Here is a 12,655-nt window from a genome sequence, read left to right on the forward strand (position 1 = left end):
AAACAGGCCACTCTCATTCCCACCTCACCACAGGGTCTTTGCACTGCCTGTGACCCCTGCTTAAAAAAGGTTTATTCTTTCTGCCTAGAAACAGCTTTCGCCAGATCTTCATAAGCCTTCCTCCTCCTCCTTGTCACTTATATCTCAGATCATGGTCCCCTTCTCAGGGAGGCCTTTCCTGACTGTCCATCTAAATTGGCACCCTGAATCCTTTCCTGCCCATTACCTCTCCCTGCTGAGCTTCCTTCGTGGTGTTTAACACCATGTGAGATGATTTTACTCATTATTTGCTGATGTGCTAAGAAAGTGCCTTGCAAATGGTAGGTTCTCCATGTGCATGGGTGTGTGTGTGCGTGTGTGTGTATGTGTGTGTGTGTGTATGTGTGTGAGTGTGGTGTGTGAGTGTGGTGTGTGTGTGTGTGTGTGTGTGTGTGCTGTATGAATGGAAAAATGAATGAACGGGAAGTTTACTCACTTTGTGGTAGTCAGGATCCAGGAGCCCGTATTCAAGTGTCCCCCTCCTTCTGGTTAACAAGGGCAGAGACCACACGAGACAGCGCTGAGCTTGGCAACCACTGCACCACCACCCAGGAGCTGTGTCCACACACAGCTGGGCATTGTTCCAAAGATAAAAAGGCACTAATTGCTTTTCTATAGGGAGGTAGGAACACAGTCCCTCCATGTCCCCTCATCCTGAGGGTCTGCTTTGTCAGATCTGTCACTATGTTAATTGGTCCTGCCTCACCCAGCCAGCATGGGCTTCATCCTGCATGTTGGGGTGGTGACAGGTTCCTCTACAGAGAAGACAGGTTCCAGAGCGGTGCCTGTGTGCACATCTGTGCGGGCAGAGGTGTGTGTGTGTGTGTGTGTGTGTGTGTGTGTGTGTGTATAAAGCGGCATTCTGGGAAGGGTTAACTGGCAGCCAGGCTGCTCAGGGACCTCAGACTGGCCAGGCACGGGAGGGGTGGGCCTGGAAGGTGGAGCAGGCTGGGCTCACACCAGCTGCCTTTCCACCCCAGGAGTGCAGATGCCTGCCCAGCCGGGGCGCAGAGCTCAAGTCGCCCTTAGGGATGGCTAAAGGAGGGCACACCTGGACACGGCTCCCTCCCTGCCCCTCCAGGCAGGGTGCACCGAGGAGGCTGTCAGGAGAGGAATGAGCCTGGAGTGAGCCATCCACTGGCTCTCCGGCACTTGGAGAGCAGCAGCAGGCAAGGATGGACGTGGTCGACAGCCTTCTCGTGAATGGGAGCAACGTCGCTCCCCCCTGCGAACTGGGGCTCGACAACGGGACGCTGTTCTGCTTGGATCAGCCCCGGCGCTCCAAAGGTAGGTGCCACAAGCGATTCTTTTAATTCAGGAAACTACTGAGTTCAGGGAGAAGTCAGCACAGGCAAGACTGATAAAGAAAATATAATAAAGTCATTGTGAGACAGTCAGATGTGCCAAAGTCTGGCTAGAAGACCAAAAGCAGAGGAAAGTCAAAAGAGTGGTATTGTGTGTCGTGGGAGAGTTGGAGACGTGTGTGCAGGACAGGAAGGGGACAAAGGCAGCGGGAGGCAGAGCTGAGAGCAGCAAGAAAGGAGAACAAGTGTAGAAGCCTGGACTTACACGCCGGACAGAAAGGGCACTGTCACAATTCAGCAGTGGCCTTTTCTTGGGGAAACCCGGCGTGAAGAAGCAATTAAAGCAAAATAATGGTCAGTGTCTAGGAGAGAAAGCCCTCACGATTCAGAAGCGTTGTCCTTAAGAAAAAGGGTTTCCCGGGGCAGCTCTTTTAACAGACCAACCTTTTAGAAGCAACCGAATCACACGGTGCTTCTCTCAGTTTGTTTCTGCAAAAACGATGGATGTCAGTTCAGGAATATTTGGGTTTGAAGATGCCCACCCGTAGGGGCACAGGTTGGCAGGAAGGAGCCATCCGCTTGGTGCGCTGAGGTTTTAACATTCTGCTCCCATCACCTCGTCCCTCCCGGCAGAGTGGCAGCCGGCAGTGCAGATTTTCCTGTACTCCCTGATATTCCTGCTCAGCGTGCTGGGGAACACGCTGGTCATCACCGTGCTGATCCGGAACAAGAGGATGAGGACCGTCACCAACATCTTCCTGCTGTCCCTGGCTGTCAGCGACCTCATGCTCTGCCTCTTCTGCATGCCCTTCAACCTCATCCCCAACCTGCTCAAGGATTTCATCTTCGGGAGTGCCGTTTGCAAGACCACCACCTACTTCATGGGTGAGTTGCTGCAGGTGACTATTTCTAGAGTTCTCCCCAGACCCCTGCTCATCCCAGAGCTTCCCAAGCCCTGGTAGCCAGGGCAGGGGAGCCCCATTGAGTTTGAAAACACAGAGCACGTGGCTGTGTCCGGCTGTGCACAAGGACAAGGACGCTGGCAATGGTTAAATGGTAGGACAGTTGGTTCCTTGTTGTGTGTCAGAAGTTGATGTGGAAACACAGAAGGGGTTGTTTCTGTTCTCTTCGAGTTTCTGTTCTGTCTGTGCCTTTCTGGATGCCATTCATCGTATCCTGATCTCTTCCCAACTTGAACTTGGGTCAGGGCTTCGAGGGATGGTAAGGGTCATGGAGAAGGGTTCTCTGAGGTTGGGCCTCTTATTTTCTTAGGGAACAAGGTTATTTTGAGCCAGTTTTATCACAGGTCTAGTTTTTCTCTCAGGATTCACTTCCCAGACTGTTCCCCCTCACAGGGCTAGGACCTGCTCAGGCAGAGAGAGAGAGTCTCTGTCCCTGAAGAGGAGTAGAATGTGTTCTGGGGGCAGTGGTCAATGAAATGACCCTGACTGGCTGGGATAGTGCAGCTCTCTGCTAATGCAAATCAAAATTAAAATGTGGATTATTGAACAAATCTCAAGAGCTACTATCTTGTGGGTGCTTTTAATGCATCCGATGTTGTGCTAAATGCTTTTATTTCCATGGACCTGTTTTATCTTCCAACCACCCTACGGAGTAAGTACAGTTATTCTTCCCTTTCTCATCAGGAAGGAACAGAGCATAGAGAGTCAAAACTGTGCCTGAGGACACACGGGCAGGCGCTAAGTGACACAGCAGGGATTTGACCCAGGTTAGCGGCCACCACAGTGTGAGCACACGGCATTAGTTTGTCAACTTCTGTAGTTCTCCTGAAGCTGAAAAAAAAAGAAAGAAAGAAAGAAAGAAAGAAAGAAAGAAAGAAAGAAAGAAAGAAAGAAAGAAAGAAAGAAAGAAAGAAAGAAAGAAAGAGTTTCTTGGTCCCCTGTGTCTGCCAGATTGCCTTGTCCCTTGCCTGTTGTGCAAACTCATTGAGAGAAAGGGAGAAATGGAAATGAGAGGGGATTTGTTTTTAGTTCTGACCCAAATCTTATAAAATATACAGCACTGAGCTGGTGAGGGCAGTCCTCAATGACTGGAAAGCTTTAAAAGCCTTTATTTTTCCCCACTGAGGAAGCGGGATCCAGTACAGACAAAATGAAGATGAATTGCTGAGCCTCGTGCCAGGGACAAGTAACCAAGAACACGTCAGCCGAGTCCAAGGCTGACTCTGAACTTATCATTTAGAAAAGGACTTACAAATGACAAGGATCACTGTTAAGCAATGAAGCGCTAACAATGGCGAACATTCCAGAGTGCTTTACATTTGCAAGTCCTGTCCACATACACCGTAGGGTCCTTCTGTTTGAGAACCTTCCTCAGGGTGCATGAAAGATCGAAAGGGATCTTGCTTTCATGGTTGCACAACGTTATGAGCACCAGGAAAGGGTTTGTCTTTAAATGGTTAACTTTGTGTTATGTGAATTTCACTTGGCTTCTAATAAGAAAACTTTTAAATTTTTAAAAATTACAGTAGGGAAAAAAAAGAAAAATTAAATAACCAAAATAGGAAATCAAGACAATTCAGAAAGTATTTGGAATGTCATAGTGACTTTGTTAGATTTTTAATTTCAGCGATTTAGAGTCTTCTGTCAAATTTGTGGTCTTCTCAATATTAACAATGAATACTCATTAAACTACTAATTTGTAGCAAAAGAAAGAAAGAGAGAAAGAAAGAAAGAAGAAAGAAAGAAAGAAAGAAAGAAAGAAAGAAAGAAAGAAAGAAAGAAAGAAAGAAAGAAAGAAAGAAAAGAGTGCTTGCCCGACAGTGTGAAAGTGGGTTTTACAGTTACCCAGTGTGGACCCATTACACAAGCTGATAGAGTCTGGGGCTGTCCTGTCCACTTTAGTGTTGTTCTGTAGGGTGACGTCCAGGAAGACACAGCAAATCCTACACCAGAACAAACCAGTCGGTCAATGGTTTGGGGATTGATAGAACTTCTTTAAGACTCTAAGGACAGCTAGGCTAGGCTCCCTAGAAAAAGAATTTTTGTACATAGCTAAAGATAATTAATTTATATCCATACACATGGTAAGTTGCCAGGTTAAGAACCTCTGTTCCTAATTCTTTATTAATTCTGAGATTTAAGAAATCATAGTGGGGCTGAGGGCCTAGCTCAGTGGTAGAGCACTTCCTTAGCATATCCAAGACCCTGAGATTATCCCCAGCACCAAAAAGAAAAAAAATCATAGTAAGAGGAAATGATAAGAGTCAACAGAAGTCATAGCTGAAGGATTCAAGGGTAATTTAAAGACATTATAATAAACATATATACATAATATAAAAATTAAGTTTTTTGACTATGACCAAGAACATGTTTTGAAGTGAGATATATTTCCCACTATAATGGTGATGTACACTTAATAAAATACAGAAAAACAAAAGAACAAAAAGGAAAACCCTAGTTCTCTCATCTGGAGAAACCTTTAATTGTACTATGGAATATTTCTCTTGCATTTTTTTTTACTGAATATTCTTTTCAACAAACTATATTTTAAAATGTAGGATGTTTCAGTCTTAAAAATAACATGTACTAGAGCCTTCAAAAAATTAAAGCTTCTAGCTCAAATCCCAGTGACCTTTTGGGTCAGAGCCCTGAGAGTCTTGGGTTTTTAAGGTCAATTTAACCAAACAGATCATGTGTAAAATCAGAGCTTTTCTTTAGGTTTCTGTGTAGGGGCGCCATATTTTTATCCCCCTGTTATTAATTAATGAGCACCCTCAGCCTAGGCAAGAGTTCAATTGCAATCAAAACTCAATAAACTTATCTCAACATTGGCAAGGAGATGTATTTGCAAATACATTTTGTTAACTGCCTTAAATCCTTTCAGAACAAAGCTGGGAATAGATCATCTTTCTGAAATATGCATGCACAGTATTTCTTTACCCCTGGAGCATTCTCTTTTGAGATTAGACCTGTGCAGATCAGATATGCTTTTATGCTTTTGCTAAAGTGCAAATAAACTTTGGATTTCAGTGCCAACATAATCAGCTTCTTTCTTCCTTCCCAGGCACCTCTGTGAGTGTTTCCACCTTTAATCTGGTGGCCATATCTCTGGAGAGATATGGTGCAATTTGTAGGCCCTTACAGTCCCGCGTTTGGCAGACGAAATCCCACGCTCTGAAGGTGATTGCTGCTACCTGGTGCCTCTCCTTTACCATCATGACTCCGTACCCCATTTATAGCAACTTGGTGCCTTTTACCAAAAATAACAACCAGACCGCAAATATGTGCCGCTTCCTACTGCCAAATGATGTTATGCAGCAGTCCTGGTAAGGAGGCACTGTGTTTATTCTTTTTTTAAAATATAACTTGATACATCTGCAGCATGAAAATCTGGAATGCCTTGGCCAGAATACTTGGGGGATCAGGGTCCTGGAGACTTTTTGAGTTGCTAACCTCTAATGAGGCATTCTAACCTCATCCTACAGTAAGAGTAAGCAAACGCACAGCTGGAAAGCTCTTTTTAAAATGCCATATGTAGATTGCTTCAATCTATACTATTGAAACCCTATAGGGTAGATAATATCACTGTGCCCATTTTACAGATGAGGGAACAGAGTCCTGGAAAGGTCAAGTGGCCTAAACTCATAAACCAAATTCACATGGAGCAGAGTCTCTGTGCTTAATGACTCTGCAGTATGCTTGCAGAAGGTCTAGTGGAGGTTTAAGCCAGGTGACTCAGAAAGCTACAATTTTCTAAGAACTGAAGATAGAACAGAGAGTGACTCCCAGATCCCGTGTGACTATTAGAGCTGTGTTGTGATGCTTGCCCAGAACACTTGACCAGAGAAAGGCGAGATTCTAATACCTGTTCCTTGGCTTACTAGCTGGGTAACTCTGGGAAAGTTCACACAGTGCCCTAGGCCTCAGGGTCTTCATTTCTGCAAGGGATTAGTACAATAAATCTATCATACTGGGTGGCTCTAAGGCTCCCGTAAGAACATGAGTAGAAAAAATGTCTTTATAAAGAGGTGATACAAATACAGAGAATCATGTTTACTAATTCCAAGGATGTTTTAGAAGCCAGAAGTAGGCATTCAAAAACAGAGGCTCAAGACGGAGATCATCTCTGCTTTCTCTGCCTTCCTCCTTCATTTTAACCGGGTAGCACACGCACCCACAAAAAGAATTATGCTACATGGGCTGGGGGTGTGCTCAGAGGTAGAGTGCTCACCTAGCATGTGTGAGGCACTGGGCTCCATTCTCAGCACCACATAAAAATAAAAAAGATATTGTGTCCACCTATAATTTAAAAAAAAAAAGAATTATGTTACAAAGGAGAGGGATATTTCTAAGACTTGAAAGGGAATCTTATCAACATGTCCAGTTGTGAGGAGAAATGGCCCAGCCGCGGTCAGCCCCTGACAATTTGATGGCCTAATTGTGCAGCCTTGCACTTGCCAGGCTGCAGAAGTGATTTAGGGGCCGGACTCATAGAGAGGAGGCCGCAGTGCCTCGGGAAACAAATGTGTTTAGAGGAAGCAGAGTTCTACCCAGCCAGGCACTCTACCAAGCATGCCACCGTGGAGAATAAACACCCAAGGAAATCTTTGAGCTGCTGGGGGGTCAGAAAGAGAGAGGATGCCATATTTCATAAAACAAAAAGGGGATTTTCTATCATCCCTGTGTAGGCATATGATTATTCTCTTGCTATAAAGTCAACAAACTGTGTATTGTGATGCTTATGAGTAGTGACTCCAGCGTCGTATTGCTTGGGTTCAGATTTCAACTCTGTCACTAGCTGCATGACTTTAGACACGTTATTTAGGTCTCAATTTCCTCTTCTCTGAAATAGGAATTAGAATAATAGTGTCTACTTCAAAGGTTATTATGGGAGTTAAATGTACTATTTTATGTAAAATGCTTAATCTGGTGTGTAGCACATATTACAAATCCTCAATGAATGTAATCTCTATTATTATGATTATTAATTTTGGTAACATAATATATAAATCACATATTCTCATTTTTAAGCTATTAATATTTTTAATGTATTTTTAATTTATTCTTTTTAGATATACATGCCTATAGGATGTATTTTGACATATCATACATACATGGAGTATAACTTCCCATTCTTGTAGTTGTACATGATGTGGAGTATATTCATGTATGAACATACGAAAGTAATGTCCGATCCATTCTACTCTCTTTCCTATTCCCATCCCCTTCCATGTTATTGTCTTTTTTTTTTTTTTAAGACAGGGTCTCCCTAGGTCACTTAGGCCATCCTCAAGCTTCTCTACCCTCCTGTCCCAGACGCCTGACATCTGGGGTCACATGCATACATCACCAAGCCCAGATTTTCATTATTTTCTAACACGTAAACTTGTTCCAGGCACAAAATCATGCCAACCTTTTTCAGTTTGACCAGTCCTTCACAAGACGTTCCATCTAAAAAAAGAAAAGAAGAAAACAACTTCTAATGACGGAACCTCCAGACATGGAATTTTCAAGGGTATTAAAGACTAGTAATGAATGTGTCTGCTCAGACCAGCTCAAATAAAGATGCCCCTAGATCATCCCTTCCCATTTGAGTCTGAAGGTCCAGAGTTGCTGGTAATTGGATTTCTTTCAATTTTATTAGGCACACGTTCCTGCTGCTCATCCTCTTTCTTATTCCTGGAATTGTGATGATGGTGGCGTACGGATTAATCTCTTTGGAACTCTATCAAGGAATAAAATTTGATGCTAGCCAGAAGAAATCTGCTAAAGGTAAATATCTTTTAACTGTCTGTTTACGTCAAAAGAGCATGAAAGCGTGTTGTCTTGACTTGAGAGGACACACCAGACCCTTCACAGAGTATACTGAAGTCTTTGAAGACAACTCTTATGAAACTCTGTGTCTTAGGCCCAGGATTGGTTCCCACCCTCTATTTCTTCATCTATAAGATGGGGAAATAATTCCTTTCAAAAGGGCACCAAGAGGAATAAAAAGAGATAGTACACATATCACCCAATTATCAGCAGAGAGCCTCACGTCCCAGACTTTCCGTCCCCCTGTATTCAAGTGGACACCCCGCAATAACCAAAGCTGATTATACTCCTGGCCTGTGTTTGGGTCTCTCCAAAGGCCTCAGAAGAAATCTGACAGACACTCCACAAGCCCCATCCTCTCTCCCCCATCTCATGCTCACTCTGCAGTAACCACAAAGCCCGACCCCTTCCCCACTCACTAAAATTGTACCAGCACCTGTGTTGACATAGCCTGTGCCTTCTCACTCCACCTCCTCACTTGGCTTTTTACTACGTAGATAACTTAGTCTCTCTGACTTCTGTGGGTTTCCTTGACTCTTTCTCACCATCTCACAATAAAAACTCTCTGAAACTTAGCAAGCAAGCAGGAGCTTCCCCTAGGGACTAGGAAAGACAGGAAAATTATCTAATAATTTCTATCCTTATACTATTTTGTCCCAGGTATTATTATACATTGTGTCATTCACATATATTATTAAAATTACATTACATTTTATTTGTGTACACACACACACACACACACACACACACACACACTAGTTTTAAGTGGCTTTTCATTCCAAGGAGAGAACTAGTACGGATCAATTCTTACCCAAGGTCAGTGTAGGTGAAGGTGACCTTGATTCTCCAGTTCAGGTTTGTCTTGGCCTCCCAGATGGAGGGAGGCTGAGGCTCCATGCCCTCTGTCTGGCATGACCCTTCCTGAGCAATAAGTGATGTCCCTTGCCCTCCCAGAGAGGAAACCGAGCACGGGCAGTGGCAGCCGATTCGAGGACAGCGACGGCTGCTACCTGCAGAAGTCCCGGTCCCCGAGGAGGCTGGAGCTCCAGCAGCTGTCCACCCGCAGCGGCAGCGGCAGGCTCCACCGCGTCCGGAGCAGCAGCTCGGCCGCCAACCTGATGGCCAAGAAGCGGGTCATCCGCATGCTCATGGTCATCGTGGTCCTCTTCTTCCTGTGCTGGATGCCCATCTTCAGCGCCAACGCCTGGCGGGCCTATGACACCACCTCTGCCGAGCGCCACCTCTCAGGGACCCCCATCTCCTTCATCCTCCTGCTCTCCTACACCTCCTCCTGCGTGAACCCCATCATCTACTGCTTCATGAACAAACGGTTCCGCCGCGGCTTCATGGCCACCTTTCCCTGCTGCCCCAACCCGGGGCCCCCGGGGGCGAGAGGAGAGGTGGGAGAGGAGGAGGAAGGCAGGACCTCGGGGGCGTCCCTGTCCAGGTACTCCTACAGCCACATGAGCGCCTCTGCTGCACCCCCCTGAGCCGGCCTGCCCTCCACTGCGCTGGGAGGAGGGGGCCAGGGAGGGGGAGGAGGAGGGAAGTGCGGCAAGCAGGCCCCATGTCCTCTGGAAGCCTTCCCTGGCTGCTTTTCATCCTTCCCCCAGTTCCAGAAGGAGATGCACTGGCAGGGGGCAGGGGGCGGGGCCTGACTTGGTTTCCTGGTAGGTCAAGGCAAGACATTCCCAGTGACATTCACCATCAGAGAGCCTCAGCAAGCCCCTGGGAGTCCCCCAGGATCAGGCTGCAAATGTAATTACCAAGCACCTGTTCAAAGGGGAGATTCCCACCCTACTGAGCTTCAGAAGGTTCTGGAACACCCAAGGTGGGTTCTCGCTTCTGGTAGTGATACTTCTATTCTCTGTTTCTTCTGCTACTGAAGAGCGGTGAAAGCTCCTTGCCCCTGGGGAGCACCCTGGGCTTTCACTACATACAGTAACCTCCACCAAGAGAAGCAAAGCAGACCTCCTCTGACCATTTTGGTAGGAAGAGAACATATGATTTTTTTTTTTTTCATCTTGAAGTTAGTCAGGACAGAGGCCCATGTTGTCATCAGACGAGCAAAAAGCATGTTTTCTGAAACACAGAATTTAGAGCTCATGTTTCCACAAAGAGAAGAGAGCACAAGGAAATAGCCAGATGGAATGGGATCTTACCCTACAGAATGTTGAGCAGCAGAAGGTGCATAGGATGTTTTTTCTACTTTCGTGATCTAGATTGCCTAACTTCTCCTTTATGTGGTATTTAACATCATAATTTCCTTGCCTTAACTAATTTTTCATATTCATCTATACTTCCTCTTCCAGAAGGACTTTCCAGGTACAGGAGAATTGTAAGACCAAGGGTAAAAATGTCTATAGTCAAGCCCCCAAAGCAGACTCATCCTAACTGGACTTAGTCAGCAAACAGCTTTTGAATGCCAACGCTGTCTATGCTTCTAAATGCAACTTGCTAATAACCAGTTAATTGTATGTGTATGTATACATTGGACATATAATTAAGTTCTTTACATATAAGGAAACTCTTTGGTGTGTTTAAAAATAGAATTAATAATGGATGTTGGAATTCAGCTCTTATTAATCATTTTATTATCCTTCCTAGACATACCAGTTCATGTGAACTTGTTATTGGCAAGATTAATGTTGAAACCTCTCTCCTCTAAGAAATATTAATTTAAAACAAGATGTTCATTACACACTCAGATACCAAGAAGTGCATTTCTAGAATAGTATGTACCAGTCTAGTCTACCAGCACTGCTTTGTTTTTCTTTTAAGAGTAACCTTGTCCTATTTGTTTAGATAAATTAATAGGGACATCTTTTTAAAAAATGCAGACAACTTTGACAGAAGCATGTTTGCATGCTAGCATGGGAAGTAAACAAGTACACGAATTTTAAAAAAGGAAGTTCCCAGCTTCATGCCTTCAAGTATCTGAGAAGAAGTGAGCTTGTCTTTTGCTTCTTATTTCAGGGGCCATAACCAAACACTGATCCAGGCCTGATGCTCTGGGTGGTATAGGGTGAGGGATTTCAATTGTCAAAAAAATAAATAAATAAATAAATAATTTAAAAAGGTGGAAGGGGAATGAAGAGAGTGACAAGAAATGATGGGTTAAAAGACACTGTAGAATTTGGCAAGATGTAAGCATTGCTTTTGCTTAATAGCAGGTAATCTAAATGGGGATTTTCAAGCTAGAGCATTCCTTCCTCTGACCACAATCTTAAAGATTTCAAGGTAAAAGTTCAACCAACTAAAATGTGTCCTGCTAAAATTGTAATGATAAAAGGCCTAAAAAATAAAAGTATCTCCAATATTTGAGTATGTCCTACACTAGCTACAATTTTCCTGTGAGAAGAATAAGTCTTCTCCTCTGGCAGTAATTAGCATATAAATGAAGATAAATTAGTAATCCCCCACTATTGGAAACCTCTGGAAGTTCCAAAGATACGTTATCCTGAAAATAAAGTTCCCAGATTTAGCTAATAAAAATACAGATGCACAGCTAAATTCTAATAGATAAGCAATCAGTAGTTCTTAGCATGAGTATGTTCCATGCACTAAAATACATCTTGTATTTTATAGAGCAACGCTACCCTGAAAACTTTGAAAAAGCATGTAAAAAAAAATATATATATATAAGATTCCCAACATAAATTAATTTATTGGTAGGTCTTTCGCTTAAGGGAAGCTTTTTTTTTTTTAAAAAGAGGGAAAAAAGCTATTAACTTTCAGAATCTGATCTTTGGAAAGGTTTGTTTTGCTGATTAAAACTTTTTTAATATAATGCTCCTCTCATACTTTGCTTACTGCCTCTATTCCAAGCTAAAGCAGTTTACTAATTTGACTTTAAACGGAATCGGCCCCAATAGAGTTAAGAAAACAAGTACATCAGTTTTCTGGCATTTTTCCAGTGTCTTTGTCTTTCCTTCATCACCGGAGTGGTGAGTTAGAGCACTGGAATGGAGAGCTGTCTCTGCTGTGTAATTAAATCGTGTGTCTCAGTGACTTCTTGTGCTCCAGTCACCGTGGTAACCTCTCCTCACATACTTTTGGGGGTAAAAAGAGCAGTGCCTGGATTTCCAGAGCTTGGTTACACATGTCCCTATATGCTTAATAGTGTCCCCTCCGTTCAAGCAAAATGTGATGAGTTGAGCCTCCGTTGTACTTCCCTCCTGTGTTTTGCCAGTAAATGCATACAGTAAGTGTTCAATAAATGTAGTGACTACTGTCACTCCTCCTGTACTTTGGGTGGCCTCCCTTTCTGTCTGCAGCTGTGGGGAAGACTCATTTGTGGGGGTGGGAGAAGCAGAATTTCTACTAGACTTTTCCCAGTCCATATGCATCTCACCCAAGGTCCTGAAGTGGGACAGCGGTGGGAGCTTTCCCTCCCTCTTCCCATAGCCTTGGCTGTGACCTCTCTCTCCTCGGTGGTGTGTGTGTGTAGGTAAAGGGTGAATGTAATCCATGATGTTACTAAGGGAGGTGTCGTTGCTGTTGATGGGGTAACAAGGGCTGGGAGCTCCTGGTGGG

General features: G+C 44.1%; 1 protein-coding gene across 1 annotated transcript; it reads left to right on the forward strand.

Moving 5' to 3' along the window:
* Window positions 1–1,211: 1,211 nt before the first annotated feature.
* Cckar (cholecystokinin A receptor) lies at window positions 1,212–9,609 on the forward strand. The gene is made up of 5 exons (XM_026403864.2): window positions 1,212–1,326; window positions 1,977–2,228; window positions 5,370–5,631; window positions 7,950–8,077; window positions 9,074–9,609. Exons 1-5 carry the CDS (start codon window positions 1,215–1,217, stop codon window positions 9,607–9,609), a joined length of 1,290 nt encoding a protein of 429 aa, XP_026259649.1. The 5' UTR covers window positions 1,212–1,214.
* Window positions 9,610–12,655: the final 3,046 nt, after the last annotated feature.

Source organism: Urocitellus parryii, chromosome 10 (genome assembly GCF_045843805.1).
Source record: "Urocitellus parryii isolate mUroPar1 chromosome 10, mUroPar1.hap1, whole genome shotgun sequence".
Classification (NCBI taxonomy): domain Eukaryota; kingdom Metazoa; phylum Chordata; class Mammalia; order Rodentia; family Sciuridae; genus Urocitellus; species Urocitellus parryii.

Bases quoted from the DNA above. Each gene is read 5' to 3' on its own strand.
- Cckar (XM_026403864.2), top strand. From the start codon at position 1,215: ATGGACGTGGTCGACAGCCTTCTCGTGAATGGGAGCAACGTCGCTCCC. The intron at 5,632-7,949 runs GTAAGGAGGCAC...CAATTTTATTAG, and splicing joins GATGTTATGCAGCAGTCCTG to GCACACGTTCCTGCTGCTCA. The intron at 8,078-9,073 runs GTAAATATCTTT...TTGCCCTCCCAG, and splicing joins CCAGAAGAAATCTGCTAAAG to AGAGGAAACCGAGCACGGGC.